The sequence below is a fragment of the Ambystoma mexicanum genome, chromosome 7q, assembly GCF_040938575.1.
Source record: "Ambystoma mexicanum isolate Mex_15411 chromosome 7q, UKY_AmexF1_1, whole genome shotgun sequence".
Lineage (NCBI taxonomy): Eukaryota > Metazoa > Chordata > Amphibia > Caudata > Ambystomatidae > Ambystoma > Ambystoma mexicanum.
The window spans coordinates 68,011,349-68,033,999 of NC_090941.1; the positions used below are offsets into that span (position 1 = coordinate 68,011,349).

At 44.7% G+C, this 22,651-nt stretch overlaps 1 protein-coding gene across 1 annotated transcript in view; it reads right to left on the reverse strand.

Annotated features, from left to right (window-relative positions):
* The window catches only part of PRKX (protein kinase cAMP-dependent X-linked catalytic subunit), a 545,345-nt gene that overhangs the window by 265,775 nt on the left and 256,919 nt on the right, over nucleotides 1-22,651 (reverse strand). Inside the window, exon 3 of the mRNA XM_069640599.1 lies at nucleotides 20,575-20,838. Coding sequence (XP_069496700.1) covers nucleotides 20,575-20,838 — 264 coding nt within the window. The remainder of the gene's footprint in view (nucleotides 1-20,574; nucleotides 20,839-22,651) is intronic.

The window sequence follows — 22,651 nt, forward strand, 5'->3', positions numbered from 1 at the left end:
GCGTCGCTGAGGCTGGCTGGCACTTCTGTCAGTCACTGTAACTTCCCTGATGACCCCTCATCTGGAAAAAATGAGCAGAAAAAAATTGAGCTTCCCCTTTAAATTTAGCATAGCGTGCAGGGGTGTGGCATCAGCCGTGGGAATGGCTGGCTGAGGCGCCGCCCCCTGTCACCTCACCTCAGTCCCCTTTAAACACATTGGACGCTTAGATACCTGGCTACACCCATTAGCCATTGGCATACTAGCGGGAGAAGGTGGGTGGGACGTATGGCGGAAAGTGAACCATGTATTACGAGTACTCTTGTCACGACAGTGAGTAACTTGAATTACTCATATGTCCCCTCCACTTTCCTCCAACCTTGTGGGTGATTACACCGAACAAGAACAGGGAGGAGATAACCTGCATCATATCTAGGATTAAGTAAAAAAGGTTCTTCAGAACTCATCTGAGGGTCATCAGGGAAATTACAGTTCCTTTGTTTGCCCTCGCCAGGTCACTGACCCTCAGTGAACCTGCGGGCTCCATGATCTAATATGCAGATTAGATCACAGAGCCCGCGGGTTTGCAGAGGGTGAAAGGCGCCTCGGGCTCAGTGATCTATCTGCTCTGAGCAGAGATCACGGAGCCCGAGGCGCCTTTCTCCATCGGCAAAGCTTTATAAAAGATGCCTTGAATTGTATACGTTTCAAGCCATCTTTTATAAACGTAGAAATATTTCTATGTTTATAAAAGACCGCTTGAAACGTGCACAATTCAAGGCATCTTTTATAAAGCTTTGTCGATGGACAAAGCCACCTCGGGTTTTGTCCGTCCTCAACGCTTTATAAAAGATGCCTTGAATTGTTTACGTTTCAAGTCGTCTTTTATAAACATAGAAATATGTTATAAATCTCTATGCTTCTAAAAGGTGGCTTGAAAAGTGCACAAACCATAGTAAGGTAAGCACACAAGTGTGCGTAAATTACTATGGTTTGTGCACTTTTCAAGCCACCTTTTTATAAACATAGAAATACGTGACATTGGTAGGTTTATAAAGCTTGAAAGGTACAAAAACCATAGTAGTACGCATACAAATATATAAATGCTCACATACCTTTATATATTTGTATGCGCACCTTACAATGACTTGTGCACGTTGTAGGCCACGCCCACAGTGGAAGCCACGCCCCCAAACGAGCCCCCCCCTCAATTTCTTACCCCACTTAAAGCACTGGGCTTCCACCCCCATGGCAGAGGTGCCGACATGGCCGGTAACACACCACAGTCCGAGCAGATTCCCGGCCATGTCCGCCCTCCCCCCGCCTAGAGGGTAAAAGACAAACTGCACTAAATTGGAAATGGAACTGCAGTCTAGGTTATCCCTCGAAAAAAAAACGTCCTAAAATGCACGTTGTGTATTACAAGTAAAATAAAAACGTACACCCAAGATATACAGCAGCGCTGAACAAATAAGTAAAAGCATGAGCTGAGAATAATTCAGATTACAGGCAGATGAAAGTTACATTTCTTAAACTACAACTTTCTTGCCTCGTCTGTGATTGATACACAACCCATCCAATTTCGTAGATGTCTTTTCTGGTAATGTTCAAAAGCTAAAATAAAAGCCTTTTGGCATTACACAGAAACGATGAAAAACTATAAAGACAAGAGCCAGGCTCAGCATCTCGCAGTTGTCTGCCAAAGGAAGGAATGATGCTGCCATCTACTGGCGATTGAGCAGATTCCTTTAAACTCGAGAAGTAATTTTCATCACTGCAAAACTGCAATGCACTCTATAAGTGTAAAACGATCTGCAATTTTTAAAGCTTCAATACCACAGGGCATATTCAAAACGACATTGCACACACAGCCAAGTAGAATGTGCCCTTATAACTCAAACGTCACACCGCAACCCTACACAATAGCATAAACTCATTGCAAAGTAAACAAAAGCTGTTTATATCAACTTTAATTAACTTAAAAGTTGTGTACACACCGCAAACTAAACATTAAAAAATCGAAATCACTTTAATTATAATGTTTAATTCAATTGCCTATAGCACATTCCGAGTGCACCACGTTTATTTTTCGTGACTCTTTCCCTGTGTGCTCCTGTGCGTTTTTACTCAATTTTTATTTTCATCATGCACTAAAAAATAATGTGTTCAATGTGTGTGGGTTAGGGGTTGAGGCGATGGGGTAAGGCTTAGAGGGAGAGACGCCTCCATTAAAAAAAAACAATTATTCGGTCAAAATCAAATTGAGGAAAAGAAGAAATCGTGCACAAAGAAAGTGCAAATGAAGAAACCAAAGTGGAGAAATAAATACAACCAAGAGTAACTAGAGCAAATAAAAATCCTATTCCCAGTCATTAAAATACTGAAAATTAACAAGTTACTTACCAACTGTAACATTCTTTCGACTGGATGTTCCTCCCACGTATTCCGCATCTTTAATATTCGCATCATCAGCTTTGTTGCTTCAGAAAACAATTTTCCACACCAGAGGGCGCTGTGCTCGATGTCGTGGCACTGATGTCCCTCGAGGGCTGCCATAGTGCGTCAACGTCCTCCATGGTATAAATAGCTGGAGCAGCGCCCGTTGGCTTCAGTTGATTTTTTCGATGTCCTCAAATGAGTAGTTGAGTTGGCGCACCCCAGACCACAAGCTCTCAAGGAACTGAGAGTGTAAATCACGTAAATTGTACAGCGGGGTAGGCTGGGAGGGTCGATGAGGAATATACGTGGGAGGAACATCCAGTCTAAAGAACGTTACAGTTGGTAAGTAACTTTTCTTCAAATGGATTGTGTCCTCCCACATATTCCTCCTCTTTGAGACTCCCAAAGAAGTAAACATTTGGAGGAGGGAAGTATCAATTAACCCTAATCAAGGACCGTATGAAGAACGGCCTTAGCAAACAGCCCTCCTAGGGATGACATGGAATCTAAATAGTGTTAGTATGCATAGATGACCGGTTGGCCGCTGCACAGATGTCTTGCACCGGGACACCCCTTCGAAGAGCTGTCAAAGTTGTCATACCCCTAGTGGAGTGAGCTCTTAGCCCCTCTGGGGGTTTTTTACCTGCCAGTTTGTAATATTCACCAATTACCAGAATTATCCATTGGGATAAGGTTTGTTTCGTTACTGCCATGCCCAATTTCTGGCCGGTATAACAAATGAAGTTGGTCACTTTTGTCGAAATTTTGCAAGTCTAGATATATAAAAGCTGAGAGCCCTTTTTGTGTCCAGCCTGTGAAGCCTTTCTTCCTCCTTACCTGCATGAGTGGGAGAATAGAAAGATGGCAATGAGATTTTTTAAGACAAATGAAAGTCAGACTATCCTTGAGTAGGAATGAAGGTTTGACTAAGTGTAACTTTATCTTTATGGAAAATAGTGTGAGGGGGCTTAAAAGAGAACCTGCAACTCACTCACCCTGTGGGCTGATGTAATAGACACTAGTAGGACTGTTTTAAATGTGAAAAGTCTTAGAGGATAAGAATGCAAAGGTTCGAAAGTAATGTATGCAAGGAATTTTAATACTAAATTTAAATCCCACAAAGGGACATGGAATGGGACTGCGGGGTACACAGGACTGTTAGACGCTGGGCATTTTGGAATTTTGTTACCATCTGCAGAATGTGTTGAGCTCTCACCTCGGAAAGCGAGGCTTTCCCCGAGGAAGTATCCAAGACCGCTGCGATGAACTGGAGTCTTTGGAATGGCATCATATGGGACTTCCTTCAGAAACTGGGCTTCTCTCTTAATTACAGGAAGTGGCAGGTGATCCTCAGATGTTCATGGGCCTGTTCGGGTGAACGAGGCCTGATTAACCAATAGTCCAGGTAGGGGTAGACGTGAAATCCCCTCTTCTGAGACTTGCTGCCACTACCGCCATCAGGTTGGTGAAAACCCTTGGGGCGGAGGTCAGCCCTGAATGGCAGAACTCAAAATTGAAAATGAGAATTGCCAATCGCGAACCTCAGGTACTTTATGTGCTTGAGATGGATTGGCACATGAAATTAAGCATCCTGAAGGTCCAATGATACCAACCAGTCTTGGAGTTGGAGAGCCTGAAGGATCTGAGAAAGGGTTACCATCCTGAACTTGTCCTTCCTGAGGAACTTGTTCAAATTTCTTAAGTCCAAGATGGGTCCCAATCCTCCGTCCTTTTTGAGAATTAGGAAATAAGGGGAATACCAACCTTTGTTCCTCTCTGCTACAGGTACATGTTTTATTACACCTTTCTCTAGCACGGTTAACATTTCCTGCACAAGGAACGGATCCTGAAATTTGACAGAGTTGGCTCCCGGTGGATGATCCAGAGGTTTTTTCTGAAAAAGAAGGCAGTAACCATGGGCTACCGTTTCCAGTGCCCAAACATCTGAAGTAATGCCCTGCCATTTCTTCACATGCTGAGAGATCCTTCCTCCCACCGGGGTCTTGTGGGTCAAGACCTCAGAGTGGCTTAGAGGCTGCTGCAGAAGCGGCTGAGGGTACAGTTGCCGCTGCTGGGGCTGATCAAGCGCCCTTTCCTCGGCCACCATGGGGGAATCTTTTTTGTCCTCTTTGATTAGCCTGTCCTCTTCCCCTTCCAAATGAGGAATACAAACGAAAAGGACGACCACCTCCAGGAAGAGGAGCCCGAGTTGGAGTGTTGCTGAAGTTGACGTATGGAGGCGCGAGGTCTGCAGCTTTTCTGCACTCTCATCTGCCTTGCTGCCAAATAACCTAAAGCCATCCAAGAGCATATTGAGTAGCTTGGCCTGCACAACCAGTGCAAATACAGACTTCCTCAGCCACGCAAACATGCCTAGCACTGCGCTAGACGCCATGGACCTGCTGATGCCGTCAGCAGCCTCCAGTCCTGACTGGAAACTCTCCCACATTGCCTCCTTTCCATCCTTCACAATAGCCAGGAAGCCGTCACATTCGTCGCCTTCCGGAATGTGCTGAGCCACCATGCTAAAAGTCCCACAGGCTGTAAATAAACCTCAAAAGACTACACGCAACATTGGTAGATTTTAAAGCCATACTGTTAGATGAATAAAATCTTGCAAGCCCAGGCATCAATTTTCTTGTCATCCCTATCCGGGGAATAGAGGGATATGCAGAGTGTCTGGTGGATGTAGCTACCTGGTCCACTAAGCTTTCAGGTGTAGGGTGCTTAGTTAAATAGTCCGGATCAGTGGATGAAGGTCTATACTTTGAAAAAAATGTAGATTTACTCTCGGTCCAGATTCTGTGGTTTCCCAGTTGGACATAACCTTCCTTTGAAGGGCTGTATGGAAAGGTAGCACTGGATCTCTCTAAGGGCCCTGGCTCAGAATATCAGCCATGTCATCTTGTTCGTAGGTAGGAGAGTTCCTGCTCAAGCCCATGAACTCCACAACCCTATTCATAACATTCCTGTATGCTGAATCAGCATGATCTGTTGGATCAGGTTGGTTAAACTCCAAATTCTGGTCAAGTGCCAATGCCACTAGCTGTCTGTAAACGGTCAAAAAGGTCAGACCTCTTCGATTCTGGGTCGACCAGCTCCTCCGGCACATCTTTTGTCCCATATGTCACCCCAAATGGGAAAGAATCTTCCTCAGAGGATAGCTCCTCCTCATAAATAGAAGTCATAGACTTGGAAAAAGTCTTTCCTTGGTAAATGGGTATAAACTTTATCCGTGGGTTGAGACACTGAATGTGGTTTTGGTAATGGCGTGGATGACGCAACAGGAATCGACGCCGTCTTCGACAGGGGTGTCACTGTTGTCGACGCTGGCTTCGACAAAGTCGAAGGAGCCTTAGGCAACAGAGTCGTCGATAAAGGTGTCGACGAAACCTTCAAGACTATTGTCGACGAGGGCCTCGACACTGGTGTCGAAGGAGGTTTGGAACCGGACGCCATTTTATCCGGCATAGCCCTCGATTTATGCACTGATAGGCTTGTCGACTTTATCTTTTTGTGAGGTACCGGAGAAGGTTGTCTGGCAGGTACCCTCGACGATTTTTCGCTGGATTTAGAGCGTTTAGTAGTCTCTGACCTTCCTCTGTCATCCAAAGGATGAGATGGGGTATGGTCTTCACACAGCGATTTCGAGGAGGTCATGGCCGCATTCTCGAAGATTTGCATCATTGAGGCTCTGAAATCCTCTCATTTTCTTGGGGAATCATGTTTAACTGGACAAGTCATCACCCTTGTAGAGTCACGAGAAGACGGAGGCCGGTTCCGTCTTTTCCTCCCCTTCTTTGAAGGCGAAGATTTCTGCGACCAACTCCTATCAGGACTTCTTCGACTTACACCCGGTCGAATCCCTAGACTCTCCGGAGTATTTATTCCTCTTCGAAGAATCCTTCAAAGTTTCCCTCTCCATTGCCAATTTACCTCGTCATTCCTGGAGAGCTTTTTCCTGTCATGGCCTGACAGGACCCGCAGTCATCCGTCCAATGGTCGGGACCCAGGCACAACAAGCAGACGCGATGGGGGATCAGTGATGGACACTTTCTTCCCGCAATCTTGGCATTTTTTAAAGCTAGTTTTTGGGGTCCACAGATTTGAAGATGACATCTTTAACAAAGACTGAAGCACCATTCACACACACAAAGCGAAAGCTATTGTAAAAACCGAACAGAAGCCAACGGGCGTGACTCGAGCTATTTATATTATGTATGATGTGGACGCACTACAGCAACCCTCGAGGGACATCGACGCCACAACATCGAGCACAGCGCCCTGTGGTGTGGAATTTTCTCTTCCCAAAGCGGCAAAGCTGATGATACGAATATCAAAGATGAGGAATACGTGGGAGGACACAATCCATTCGAAAATGTTTTTATCAGTTTTAATTTTATGAAAATTCTCTCAACAAACAGCAATGCTAGTCAATGCCCACAGGGCAAACCACACATTTGGAAACCAAACATTACTTTGGATGCTGACCACGTTGAAACAAAGAAAAACCGTCAACATCCTTAAGTCATAACTGTTGGTAACATTGATAAGTCACAACTTTTGGCTTTTCAATGGTACTATGTTATTTTATTTAAATATAAATATCATACACTGCAACGTAATCACTTCTTGGGACTCCCAATGTTATCGGATAACCTGTAGAATTAAACCAAAATTTTCAAATTGCATGCACATATGGCAGAAACCCACTGCTCCAAATTCACACTGGGAGAGGGGGACATTCACTTGGACGTGGTTACATAAATGTCAGCTTTCTGTGCAATCTTTCTCATAATACCAATACTTGTTTTTGAAAACAAAGTGCTTCAATAGGTCATCATAAAATATCAACAGAAATGCAACGCTTGGTTTGAAGAGAAAGCATTTATACACTGGCTGATAAACGGCAACGCCATCATTGAAGTATTCTGTAGGATGTAAATCTTATTTTGTAATACAGGACATTTAATATTTAAAAAATAACACTTCATCTAGAGGAACTGAATGTGAGTATTTCATGTATTGAGACTGTCGCATACAGGTCAACTCTACGTGCGTATACACGTTCTCAACATTCATGTACCCAGCCCTACAGATAAAGGGTGTGATCAGCCACTTTTACTTCCTAAAAATAGCCAAATACTTTCAAAAAATAAAAAATATGGAGTAAGAGTACACTGAACAAAAAAATTGCTTTCACCCACAAAGCTGCATAGATATGCATGGACCAGTAGTGCACATACTACCACAGGAAGAATCAATTATTATTACTGCCTGATGGAAAGAAGTAAACCTGTATCTTCTTACATGCACCGATAACTAGGCGCAAAGAAATTATGAAAACATTTCTGTTTTACAATTTAAACATTTTTACCCACCTATATTTTACCATTGGAAATTGGACTTCCATTATTACTCCCTAAAAAAGGTCTACTCCCAACTTTAAAAAATAAAAAATAGGGAGCGAAATATTCCCACTTCTAAATCATATCTAGAGCACTGCGTGTACCTGTTTGGGTTGACTTCCAATGCATAAAGTAAGGAGACCACCCTTGGTTTTCTTTTATTTAAATACATTTGAGCTTTAACAATACACACATCCCGTTTTGTGTTGCAGAATTATAGTGTAGGAGTATATAGCAAGGATTATTAAATTGGGGATTGCGACTTTGTGAAAAGTTCAACATGTTAAACCAATATCAAAACATAACACACTTGCAATTTGTATGTAACCAGTGTCTGCAAAAAATTTACATTTAGAACAGCAATGTACAAATCAGCTATACTAGCTCCTATGACTTCAATGTACGAAACCCAGCAACTGTGAAACAATTTGGCTCTTGAACAGTTAAAAAATATTGATTTGTAAATAAATTAAAGCTACTCAGCGTAGTGTCTAGAGTAATCAGTCAATAGTCCCCTTTCCTCCATCATTGTGGGGTTTGCCCAACATGGGGAAGGCACCAGAACCTTTGGCAGAAAAAAATTGAGCTTCCCCTTTAAATTTAGCATAGCGTGCAGGGGTGTGGCATCAGCCGTGGGAATGGCTGGCCGAGGCCCCGCCCCCTGTCACCTCACCTCAGTCCCCTTTAAACACATTGGACGCTTAGATACCTGGCTACACCCATTAGCCATTGGCATACTAGCGGGAGAAGGTGGGTGGGACGTATGGCAGAAAGTGAACTATGTACTACGAGTACCCTTGTCACGACAGTGAGTAACTTGAATTACTCATGTGTCCCGTCCACTTTCCTCCAACCTTGTGGGTGATTCCACCGAACAAGAAGACAGGGAGGAGATAACCTGCATCATATCTAGGATTAAGTAAAAAAGGTTCTTCAGAACCACCTGACCAAACTCGGCATCGCGCCTGGAGCTAGTGTCCAGTGAGTAGTGCTTACAGAAGGCCGACGGAGTGGACCAAGTAGCCGCCTTGCTGATGACATCCCAAGAAGCAGGTCTCTGAAACGTGCCGTGCGTGGCCGTGGCTTTGATCACATGGGCATGAATCCCCTCAGGAACAGGTCTGCCCATGGTCGTGTAGGCCTCCGAAATGGCCTGAATCATCCATCGGGCGATGGAAGCCTTACAGCTGGGGGGGACCCCCAAAAGTCACAAACAATGCCTCAGACTTTCTGAAGGATTCCGTCCAAGAGCTAAAACTTGAGGACCCTCTTGAGGTCCAAGAAACGCAGGGCCCTCTCTGCCTCCGACTGTGGGTTCGGGAAGAACACTGGAAGGCAGATCGCCTGATTCAGACGAAATGGAGAGACCACCTTGGGCAGGATGTTTTGGGTGAGTGCGCAAGATGACGTTGTTGTGAAACATGGTAAAGGGCTCCTACGAGGGCAATGCCTGCAGCTTACTAACCCTGCACGCAGAGAGAGCCACCAGTAAAACCGTCTTTAGTGTCACCAAGCGGATGTCCACAGAGGCATCAGCTTAAAAGACTTGCGCTGCAAAGCTGCAAGACCCACCTTTGGGGCACCAGAGCGGGTGTGCCTTATACACCTCCGACAACCCTTTCAGGTGGGCCTTAACCACTGGGTTGGCTGCAGAAAACACATTCTCAAGGGAATTCTTGTAAGCCGCAATGGCTGCCAAATGAGTGCGGTAAGCATCCACCTGATCTCCAGAACGAGCCAGGTGTGCTTAAAAAGCCAGTACGTCATACAGAGGACAGGTGGCAGGGTCCAGACCCTAAAAACAAGCCCAATGGCAGAACCTAGTCCATTTACTCTTATACTAGGCCCAAGTTGAGGGCCTCCTGAATGATTTTCAATTTGTCATCCGAAAATTGTGCATGTTGAAGCACTAGCTGGTCAGGAACCCGGCTGCCAGTGCCTGCTTGGCCGGGTCCAGATGTGCCACCACCCTGCTGCGTCAGGAATCCCCTGCTGGAGTTCGGAAGGTGGACAGGATTCTGGGAGCACAACTGCAGCAGAACCGAAAACCAGGCCAGTGGGGGCTAATCAGGATGAGGCTGCAACCACCGAAGCCTGAAACTTGCAGAGGGTCCGTTGCAGCAGAGGGGAGGGCAGGAACGCACAACACTTACGGCTGTGCCAACAGATCTGGAAGGCATCTCCCAGAGACTCCTGACCCCGTCCTTCCCCATGAAACAAACAGGGGGCACTTGGAATTCAGAGGGGATACAAACAAATCCAGCCCACGGTTGTTCGGTTAAAACATAGAATTGTCCATCCTGACCAGAACAGACCTGATGAGGGGCAAAACACCTTGAGGGCCAGAACAACTGCCCTGAGCTTGAGCAGAATGATATGCAGGGGGGCATCCTTCCTGGACCATGTGCCATAAATCTCGTAGCCCTCTAGAGTAGCCCCCTAGCCTGAAAGGGAGGAGTCAGTCACAACAAGGGTAGGCTCCGGTCGGGTGAAGAGGGCTCCCACTGAAAAATTGCCATCCAGCATCCACCAACGCAGATCGGGCAGTAGGAATGGTGGTATGGGGATCCTGTCCGACTGAGACCCCGTCTTCTGATCCCAATCGCCCACCAGGTGGAGCTTGAGGCACCTCATCTTCAGACAACCGTGCTGTACAATGAGCACACAGGAGGCCATCAGGCCCAGAATATGCTGGAATCACCATGCTGAGCTTGTCCAGCTGGCCAGAAAGTGCCCCACCACCTTGCAGAGGGACAGGAGCATTTTGGGCATAGGCAATACCCGCTGAACCGTAGTGTCCCAACGCACCCCTAGGAAGATCAGATCCTGAGATGGGCACAGTTGTGACTTCCTCCGGTTGAGGGAGAACCCCAGCTAATGAAGGATATCTGCCAATCTCTGGCAGGAGTGCAACACCCCCTTGGGTGACCCCGCCCTCACCAGCCAAAATACAGGTGATGGCCCTCCAAGTGGAGAGGGCCTGCCACTGCGTTCATCAACTTCGTGAAGACAAGAGCGGCTGAGTTCAGGCTGAAAGACAACCCCTTGTACTGAAAGTAGTACAACAATCGTGAACTGCAGAAACTTCTGATGTGGTTGGTAGATGGGTACATACAGTTATGCATCTTTGAGGTCCAGAGAACACATCCAGTCCCCTGCACGCAGATTCTGCTATGTGCACGCAAGTAATCATCTTGAAGCATTCCAGCGGTAAAGACAGATTTAGAAAAGGACAGGTCCAGGACAACCCTCAGGCCAGCCCGATTGTTCTTGGGTGCCGCAAAAATCCTGGAATAGTTCCCAGAGCCCCTGTCTGAAAGAGGAACCGGTTCTATTGCCTGCATTTCCAAAACCAAAAGGACCTCCTGTAAAAGAGCCAGGGTTCCGATCTGACGAAGCAGAGCAGAGGATGGTATAGGCAAATGAAGAGAAAGACTGAAGCCAGTGGAGACTACAGATAGGATCCAAGGGTTGTTGAAAAGACGCTTCCATGTGTCCTGGAAAAGAGCCAAATGGGCCGCCACAGGTGGGCTGTGTTCCCTGACCTGGACGTCACTGCTTCTTGGCATCAAAAGTGGGGGCAGAGGAGAGAAAAGTGGAAAAACCTGTGCAAAGTCCTCTGCTGCTTCCTCCTGTTGTCGCTGGGTGACCTGTAAGGCCTCTGTGTACTACAATCCCAAAACCCCTTGAAGCCGGAGAAAGCGCAGGGTCCTGCCCTGGCACTGAGGGAAGGATTTCTGTCCAGGTTTTGTCAGGATGGCCAGGGACTTGGTGGTTTGAGTGGAGGAGTTTCCCTTTTTCAACTCGTCGGTTGACGAATGAAAAGGTCTATGCCCTCGAGGGGCAGCTTCAGGTTCCGCTCTAGCATGTCAGATTAAAACTTAGTGGCATGCATCCACGCCGTACTGCTCATCTCGACACCAAGGAATGGCTGTGTCGAAGTGGGAGACCGAAGACTCCATGAGGTCCTGGACAATGGCCAGGGCATCTGCCAGACTGGCCTTGGGGGCTTTTGTCCGAATGGAGGTCGGGCAAAAATTCCCTGAGCTCCCGCCACAGAGGGCTTCTGCGTTGCCTTGCCACAGATGCAGTACTGATATGTAATAAGAGTGCTCTCCCACCCACCCCCTTCCCCCAAGGACTGTAGGACCTTGACCTCCTTGGAAATAAACTTGAGGTGGCTCCTGTGGAGGACAGCAACAAAGGTGATGGTTTAGAATATAATTAGGCCGCAGCAACCACTGAAGAATGTGGCTGTGGGTGGGTGGCCAGGAGGATTGGCTGCCGATCCATCAGCCTGCAGCTGCTGTCCAACTTCTTGCTGTTCATCTGGTCATTGGCGCTGGGCTTCTCCCAGACCTTAAGTGCCACCTGCAGGACATCCTTCTGGAGAGGAATGCCCCATCGGATCATGGTCCGCTTTGCCAAGACCTCTGCTAGCACTCCTGACTCCTGGGGTGCTTCCTTGGGCAGAGGGACCCCCAAGAACTGTGCCAAACCCTGAAGGCGATCATGAAAGGCCTTAACCGATGTCGAGGTTCATCATCCTTGGCGTTGTCGTCATCCCGATCCCCTTTTCCATAGACCATAAGGGAATCTGGGCCCTGGGACACAGGTGCCACCGCTCCCCACCCCAGTCGGGCGCCAAACACAAGTCCAACAGCTGTTGAGGGGGAGACGGTGGTACAGGAGGAGGTGAAGTGGTCTGAACAACCGGTAGGGCCGAGGAAGGGACCGGCACTGGAATGAGCAGTGCTGGAGGAATGGGAGAACTACCCAGAGGAGCGGGCCAGGGCAGCGTCACCTACAGGATGACCTCCTTCACGAGCCCCTTCATCAGAGGGGCACGCATCAGGAAGAGGAAGGGCTCGAGGAAGAGGAAGTGCTCGAAGAAGTGGTCCTCGCAAGCCGCCAGGTCCCTAGGGGCCCAGCCCTCCAAAGGTGCTGATCTCTGATTCTGGTCAAAACGCTGAGGCGCTGGGGCATGTGGCCTTAAGGCTGTGATGGTTAGATGTATCCCTGGGGTTGAAAAAGAGGACGAACTTGATAGCCTTTCCCTGTACAGCCCCATAGGGGATCTGGGGCAGCCAGTCGCCAGGGCGGGCTCAGTTCTGAAGAGCCCCCAGCTTGGAAGCCGGTAGCCTTCAAGGTCTCGGGCCTTCCAGAACCTGAATCCGAGGAACACCGATCTGTAGAAACCCCGGGGAAGGTGTCGCCGTGCTCAACAGAAGGCCTACCTTGTCTTGACGAGAGTTCCTAGAGACGAAGTCCTTAAGGTGGGGCGGAGAAGTCTGGAAGATCTCCCTCCACCGTGACAACAGATTCTTCAATGCCCTGTGACCGAGCGGTGGTCAGGCCCCAAACACTCAAGACAGAGTGCATGGGGGTCGAAGGCCGAGAACCAGCGGTCGTATGAGGCACATCTCGTGAATCCTCCAGCGGCCGACATGCGCCGGGAGACGCAAGGCACCGAAGGGAAGTTAAATAAGATTGAAAAAACAATAGGGGGAGCAAGCGGAAAGCCAAAAATAAGTCTCAGTGCTGGCTGCCAGGTCCAACACTATCTGTGTGGAAAAAGGGACTAGGGTGAGTTGCCAGAGGGCAGGGCCTCGGCAGGGCGTTCACATGCCGAAGACACATCCCCCTGCACGCTATACTAAATTTAAAGGGGAAGCTCAATTTTTCGTTGCCAAAGTTTCCGGTACCGCTCCCATGTTGGGGGAAGCCCACAAGAATGGAAGAAAGGGGACAGGACGTATGAGTAAAATAATGATCAATAGTGCAAAGGTTCCAGGATACTGCAAAAACCTCAAACCTACAATTGATTTGTGATCCTTATCAGTATCTCCCCACACGCAAACCTACCGTCCCAAATTACCACTTCCTGGAGTGACCCCATTGGTTCCTCTTCCCGGCTTTCCTCTCCATTTGCCAAGCATATATTAATTGATAATTTTGTGCAAAACTGATGCTTTTTAAAGTTCATCCTTGAGAGAAAGCAGCTAAACAACTGACCAAAGCAAACGATCTAGAAAATTAAGCTGCAAAACTAGTTTGAGGTTAATTGCCTCAACAAAATACTTTCCTCCTGGAGTTCTCAAAAGAACACTATAAGTGCTGCTACAGCATCCTGTTCCCATTTAATTTCCAATTTGACAACACATGGTTTTGGAGCACATTTTTAGGTTTGCCTAGCAAGTCTTTTCTCTCTTGCAGACCTAATACACAGCAATCCCACTACAATTCTAGGGTGAATCAGAAGCATATATTCCATTTGATTGTTCCGGTGCATGCCTCCAGTGAGGGCGGATCAAGGGCATTGGGTGAGAGTGGTTCCTTGAAATGTACTGATGGCTGGTAAGCAAAACCTACAACCTGGTGCCTGCAGAGCCTGAAAGGATTGGGCCTGAGGGAGTGGGCAGGAGATTCCACTTGTCGCTCAAAGCTAGATCGCACCACCAGCTAAAACCGCTTGGTCTGCTAGACTTATGAGAAGGATGTGTTCCCCCGTATGGGAGCACATGCAAACTCAGACATGCTTTTGACTCATTTGGCCACAAAGGTGTTGCTAGATTTGTATTTTTTTTATTTTTTTATTTTTTTTATTTTAATGATTTTTATTGTTTAAATATTGAGTTTGATACAGATATCAACACGTTACAGACTTGAATAAAACAGGAACCATAAAGAAATTAACATGGTAAATGATTCTGGTCACTTGTAATAGTATTTCTATATAGCTAAATCATTTGTTAAAATCACTTACAAATATAATATGAACTATAGTAGATATAAACCGCATTAATATAACAAGTAGTATAAAATTAATAGTAGCACTAGTCTGCAAAGAGTGACATATGTAGTGAATATAGAGATTATGGGGGGAGACGTACAGGGAGATAGACAAGAGACATAAGAATCAGGAGGGTAGAGGATAGGGGAGAATGGGTATATTGGATTATTTCATCAAAATAAACTAATCATTTCAAACATTGTTAAGTTCTAGCATTTCAATATGAGTATGGAAATATGGATAATGATGCAAATAAGAGGGTGTAGATTCATGTACCATGAGCAGTAGCATTAAAACAGTTAAGATACCTAGTGAAATAATACCATTTAGCATTATATTTAGGAATTGTGTTATGATTATTGGCCATGCACATTTCCAGTTTATGAGTGATACAGATAGTATTCCACCAGATCTTGGTAGAAAGCAAACTAGAGTCTTTCCAGTTAGCAGTGATGCATTTTAAAGCTATACAGATGAATAGATCATATATTTTAGCAGAGTCAGATGGGACATAAGTTGTAATGGCTATACTTCCTAAAAATATGTTAAAGGAAAAGGGCACATCAACACAGAAGATACACTTAAGAAGCTTCCAAATTTCCTGCCAAAACTTAACAATATATGAACATTCAAAAAACATATGCATATACGTGGCTGGAGATATGCCACATGACCAACATTTTGCATTATAATTCGGAGACTTAGCCAATTTGGACGGAGTAATGAAAGCTCTATGCATGAAGAAATAATAGTGTTGTGAAATATTTGCTGATACCGATATTTGTTTGATTTTAGAAAACAGACAAAGCCAAATTTCATCTTTAAACATGTAGCCCAAATCAAGTTCCAATTTCAGACGTATAGGGCAAATCTTAAAAGTTGAGGTGAGCATATTGTATATTTTGGAGGCTCAAACTTCACCAACTGTGGTAAGGTGCATTAGTCTAAGAGCATCTGGAGTAAGAATTTAATTGGAAAATTGGGCAAGTGCATCAAGGCAGGAATTAAGTCGTTATAAAATTGAAAGTCCTTCTTAGGAATGTTAAATGTGATAGAGAGTTGCTGGAAGGAGAGGATATACGGGTCATCTATAATGTGTTGGATGAATCTGATACCTTTTTGAATCCATGTTTTGCGGTTGAGGATCTTATTATTAATTACTATGTTCTTATTATGCCATAATAGTGGGGAAAGATGCTTATTGGGGGTTATAGTATGAGGAAAAAGAAAAGTTTGTAGAGCTGAGATTGAAGCTTTAATAGGGTCTAAAATCTTTTTAGACAAATGTTTAAATATGTATATATAGTCAGTGATGTCGTGTGGTAGTACTACTTGTTTTTCTAATGTACACCAGGTCGGGATATCAGCGGATATGTGATCCATGAACCATTGACGAGATTGTTTTATAAGAAATGCAGAGTGATATGACTTAAAGTCAGGGAATCTAACTCCCCCCATATCATAGGGGGCTTTCAGTTTCGTCAGAGCAATTCTTTTACTTTTTCCTTTTCCCCAAAGAAAAGGAAGTAGTATAGAGTAAATGGATTTGAAAAAGGAAAGGGCTAATGGGACGGAGAGAAGTTGCAAATAGTATAGAATTATGGGTGTATTTTTATTTATAACGCACCGAAAAACCCACAGGCATCAGGGCGCACAAAGACACGGAGGACAACAAAAAGGACAGGACAGGTAAGACACAAAATCAATCATTAGAGTTGGCAGCACTCAGAAACCAGCTAAATGTGTATTAAAGTGAAAGACGACGCTGGTGAAAGAAGACACTATTTCTTGGCTAGACCAAACGCACAACTATCAACAAACATAGGTCACATGTAACAAGTGTACCACTTTTCCTAGTAGACACACATGTATGTAAATAAAAAAAAAGGTCATAGCTATTGGCTTTGCTGCTGCTTGTTACAGACAGTGCTCTCTTCATCAAATGGAGCTAGAATGTCTGGCAGAGATCATTCAATTTTCTTTTCTGAAGCTGGACGAAATGGCCAGATGCTGCATCTGATCTCACCAATGCATCACTTGTGCTAATAAACAGGATTGCTGTTGATTGTATCCGCGGACAACTTGTTAATATATATCATGATAACAGGACTATGATGAAGTAGCCAATGAGAACAGTCCAATAAGTATTAGTATTTGTGTCTTGAAACTAACAAATCTCACATTATAATGGGATTTTAAAACGTTGCCCCTTAAATTTGAAAAATTTGGCAGTTGACTTTGGGGAAGTTAGTCAACGTGCTAGCCTGGCAAGAGTAGGTTAGTCATGATAAGAGCCAGAGATATTACATCAGTTTTAAACCAGAAGATTGCAAAAGCTTAGTGCAGAAAGATGGTCTCGTTTAAAGCAAAAAAAGATGTCCCTAAACTAGTTATAGACAGCCCTGAGAGGTGACACCAGAACTATTTTAAGCCCTTGGTGAAAGGAACGTGGCCGGGCAGGGAGGAACAATGTACTCTAAGGATGCAATTAAAATCAGCCTCGGAGGAGAGGAGTACATTTCACTGGAACATAAAATGCGAGTTGAGAGGGAGAAAAAACATCAACAAGGCTGCCTACAATCCTAACTGTCGGCCTTGGTGCATAGGGGTTCAATGCCTACAGTTTAAAATGAGTAGGGTCACCACACTGATTAGAAAGGGTACAGTAGGGGCGTTTTAGGATCTCAGGTTTCAGTTATATGAACTATTTATACGTTCAAAAGCACGCAAGTGGGTAAAGCACGAACATCTTAGTCGAAAGGCACATGTGCTGCAAGCTCAAAAATACAGTTTTGCAGCTTAACATGTCAACATTCAGTCAGCACCTTACTGCAGCACTATAGGCTGAGGTTCTGCCACACAGATTGTTAAAGCTGCAAGGCAAACGTCATTTGCCAAATCATACAAAGATTTTTTCTTTCGGTCGCCAAGATTAGAGTAGCAAGAGCACCACGTAATTGCAAACGAGACAAGAAGGTACAAACGCCCGAGGCATATCACAATGACTGCTGATTTGGCATGTTCTTTACAAAGTCAAAAATCCATAACAATAAAAACAAAAACACGAAGGCCACTCATTACAGCAGCTATATTTTTCTGCTTTATGGGATACTGGCAGCTAAAACCGTATTCACTTATTTCAATAGGAATTCCCAATACCTGTTAGTACACCAGTGCTCTAGTTCCATAAAAAAGACCACACAGGCGAGTATTAAGCGACCATCTTTAATCCTACTTGCATCAAAACAAAAAGTAACCCACTAAAAATGCTAGGAACACCTGGAGCTTACTTAGCATAGGACATCAGGTAACTAGTCTCTTAGTCTTACCCTATAATGCCACATCTTTTTCTTTCCGCCTACTCTTTCTTTATAGTGAATCCACAGAAAACCAATCACTAGTCTCAAGGCAACAGCAAAGTCACAGGAAACCACAAATCCATCTTTAGCCAACACTCTGCAACGGCATGAAACATCAAGACCAAACAAGGGGACCTGGATCCTCGCAAGCAAAGCAGAACATGAAGATGTGGGGCTCGAACTCCTCAGGGGAATGTCTTCTCCGAGCCTTCAAGCACACAATCTGCATGGGTGGGACATTTTCCAAATCATACTTATGCACAATAGGATATCCTTAAACGATAATGCACATCTGCTCAGCCAGGAAGGGATAATTTGTGCGATTTAGCTTCATCCAATAAAACTTAACACACAAGCGCAAAGGAACAACATTACACATCAATTCTTATATAAATACACGAAAAAATTCAGACAGACAAAAAGGAAGAGTTAAAACAGAATATCTTACAAAATTCACCATTACAATCACAACTAAAACCGGTATTTTACAAAATTAATTATTGTAATCGCAAGATGCTCTTTAGGATCTACAAGGAGAGTCCACCACAACTGTTCATAAGTTAAGACAGTGCTTTTTTTCAAAGTAAGATTCAAGCATCAAATTGCGAAGGTCAGAAAGTGTGGTGCATTCAAGGATTACGTGATTCAAAGTTTCGTTCGACTTCATACAGTACCTGCAAGATTGATCTGCATTAGTTAGTTTACTACACATCCCCAAGACATCTGTAGTCAAAAAGAGATTTAATTTCAAATTCTACCCAGAACATCCTTGATTTCTTTGCAGGATGTCGAATAAGACATTTCTGTATTGTGTTGAGTGGTTTAATATCAAATGCAAAATGTTCAAAAATTGTATACGTTTCTAACCGGGATCTATTCAGGATCCAATTGTTTTCATACATTTTCTTTTTGACCTTAAAAGGAGTATATTCGAGGTCAGACATAGATAAATCATTAGTCGCAAGTGTAGTCATGGACCCCTTAATCCATTGAGTAAAATGAATCCAATCACCTTGAGTAACAGATGCGTTTACTTGTTTAAACAGGGTACCAACGTGATAAATAAGATGCTTCATAACAGCTGTAATTTATGCCAAGAGATCATGGCCTCCAATGAAACCAGGCCCAAAATATATTGAATAGAGGCCAAAGGAACACCTGATGGAAGGGAAAGGACACGCTTCCAAACAGTTGCTTCCACTTTGGTCCATAGTAGGCCCTCTTCTCTTACCTCAGCTCCATAAATCAATCTTGAGACAAAAATGTGATTATACATCTTAATCACTAGAGCAAGAGAGAATCAACCATATTTATTATCAAATACTCCAAGTTGGGTAGCGGAGGAGACAGCTTTTAGCTTAATTGCCTAATTTGCCAGGACCAGTGATCTCTTGGATTTGAAAATGACACCAAGATATTTAAATTCAGATACTTACTCCATTTTTTGACCATCTATAAACCAGCCAAAGTTTCTTCTACCGGACAACGGCTTGCGCCAATTCATAATGAGGACCATGGATTTAAGAACATTAATATGCAAACCGAGATCTTCAAAGTATTGACCAAGCACTGTCAAAGAAGTTTGCAATCCCACTTCGGTATAATCCAGCAGAACAACATTGTCTGGTAAATATGGTACTCAATTTGATGGACCCCAGCTTCGTTGGATTTGTAACAATAGTAGCCAAGGTTGCTCCTATTCCTAGAATATACAAGTTAATTAGGAACAGCGCTAACACGCAGCCCTGCCCGAAAGACCACATGCTGCATAAATCCATTTCGTATAGTTGCCCCTTTGATCTAATTTGACCTTCAAACGAATATCTTTGTGTAGGTGTTCCAAAATACTGACCAGATATTCAGGGCAACCCTATTCCCAACATCTTCCATAAGCGTAAGCGATCTACGCAGTCAAATGTCTTTGTGATGTCTAAAAAGGCAATATACAGACTATGCTTTGATTGAAGCCCTTGTTTAGTTAGTAGGCAAATAAGACATAGCACCCACCACATTGCACAACACCACATGATGTCCACATACTGAATCTCGCACCCAAGCTCATCAAACGGTACATCTGAACTGAAGCTGCCAACAGCACATGACAGCTCCATTGCTTTTTTTCTCCCGCTCCTCCAGCTAACCCCCACCCACCTCCTATTTTCACAGAACCGCCAGAGCGGTGAGAGACTACGCATGTGGCACCTGTGCACGGTATACAAACCATTAACATATTGTGTATGTTGAGTCGGGTGTGCTTAAAGCTAATGTCTCTCTAATTACCCTGTGATTACATCCCTATAGTGTGGAGGAACAGTGACAGGACAGAACAACATTTAAGACTTGTACACATCTCGTAACCCACAAGGCAGGCCCAATTGCACAGGAATCATTAAACAAGAGGCAACACATGGTGGCTAGATGTTAGCACCGCAAAATAGGCTCAAGTTTACTAAGCTTCAGCCAATCTGCATCCATCTTCCATTGTGAGAGCAATCTATAGGTTCACTCCCCAAAAAGCAACAACTATCAAAATAATGTCCACGTTATTACAATGACTTTATTGCTTGATAATTATCATACAAAATATTTTTCTTACCTGTCGACCAATTTCTTAGCAAATCCGAAGTCTGTAAGCTTGATGTGTCCTTCGTTGTCCAGTAATATATTTTCTGGCTTTAAGTCCCTGTAAACAATTTCTTTGGAGTGTAGATATTCTATCGCACAAATAATCTCCACAGAGTAAAACAGTCCAGTGCTGTTATTAAAGCGTCCCATGTTACGCAAGTAACTAAAAAGTTCTCCTCCAGGTACATATTCCATTAACATGTATAAAAAACGTTCATCATGATGGGTCCAAAACCTATTAAAAAAGAAGAAATCAGAAGTTCAATTAGTTAAGCAAGTACTAGACTTTCAAAATGCAGTTTCTTGAGGTCAGTGGTGAAATGATTTTCTTGTAAAAACGAAAGCATAAACATACTAAACTGGTTGTGCACACTGAAAATATCAATGACTATTGTCCTGTGTTTATAAGGGGCTTTGGCCATGATGTTTTCAGAGGCCAAAAAGACAAACTTCACTCAAAGCAAACCCATCATGTTAGAACTTGCGAATTCCTGCTATGAATGGTCAGTACCGATTGGTATAGAATTCAGATGCATAAGCTTGGAATCAATTTGAGGGGTGTGCCGATTTCTCCAGACAGGCATTCCATCTATATGTAGCCCGTTTCCAGGCCCCAACCCAAATCAAGGAGCATCCTATCCTGGCCTAGGTCAGTGACAGTTTCCATGGAAACCACAACACCCCACCACACTGGGTAGGGGAGGGGCCATGCACCTGCTGAATAAAATTGCTGTTAACAGGATATGGGCCACACCCTGAGTTCTTTGATTACTAAGGGACACAGACACCAGATTGAATGTTATACGGTTCCCAATGGAGACCCCTCTTTATTTAATTAAAAAAACACTCAATACCTGTTCACACTTTTCCCTAGGAGTACCCTTACGTGAGACCCAAATGACTGGGGACCTGCTACATCAGGCCACCCTTTCTTGGAGCGGTCTCGGGACCCCAAGTCTGTAAGTCTGGCACAACAGACCACCTGCTTAAACTCAAGGATCTGTGAGTGGTCCCATCTAGGAGACCTCAGGCAGGCCGCCTCGCTATTCCACTACCTGGCGCTATATATATATATATATATATATATATATATATATATATATATATATATATACACATATACACAAATATATTAATTCCTACCGCTACTTAACCTTACTTAGGATTCTCTCTAAGACTTACCCCCATCTATACTTCCCCCTACTTAACACTTGCCCTACATAACAGTAATTGAATAGATACATATAACTACACATATATCTATAGATTGACTTACAACATAAAACACTCGCAATGGAGCAGTCTGCCACCCTCACAGTATCGCAATGTCCGTCTTTGGAGGCACTGGCTCTGAGCTGGTAGTGATGGTGGCTGCAGGCAATGTTGGATAGTGAGCTGGCTGCAGGCAATGCAGAAGGGTGATGATGTGCTGACTTGGGTCTTCTCCTGGATGATTGATAATGGGGTCGTGGGCCCTCTTTCTTTAGGGTGGACCCACCCACCACATGGGGCCACCCGTACTCGCCACACAGCCCGCGCTCGCCTCACAGTCCTGGGCGGTCCCCTGTGCGAGTGGGGTTCCGCCCATGCTCACCGTGCAGCCCTTTCTTATCTTCAGGGTGGCCCTGTTGGCTGGGGGCCCACCCGACATCACCACTGCACCATCAGCACTTAATAAATCTTCGGGTGGTCTAGTTTGCCTGGGGGTTGCCCCCATCACCACGTGGCCTGCACTACCATCTTGGTTTTGAGTGGTGGCCCTGTTGTCATGTGGACACTGCAACTCTCCCTGACACGCTCCGCATGCCCATTTTGGATTGGGTGGCATCCCCATGGCAGCAAGGTTGCCACCCCTTCGCTCGTGGCCTTCTTTGTTAGTTGGGCTGCCCCATATGCAATAAGCCACCTGATGCAGGTGGAGGACCACTGCCTTCACTTGGGCTACCTGGGGCTTCCTTCACCCGGGCCACTTAATGGAGCAACCCGGGACTTCTTCCTCCTTCTCCTCTTCACACGAGACATTGTTATTCACTGCTCCACCCTGCTGG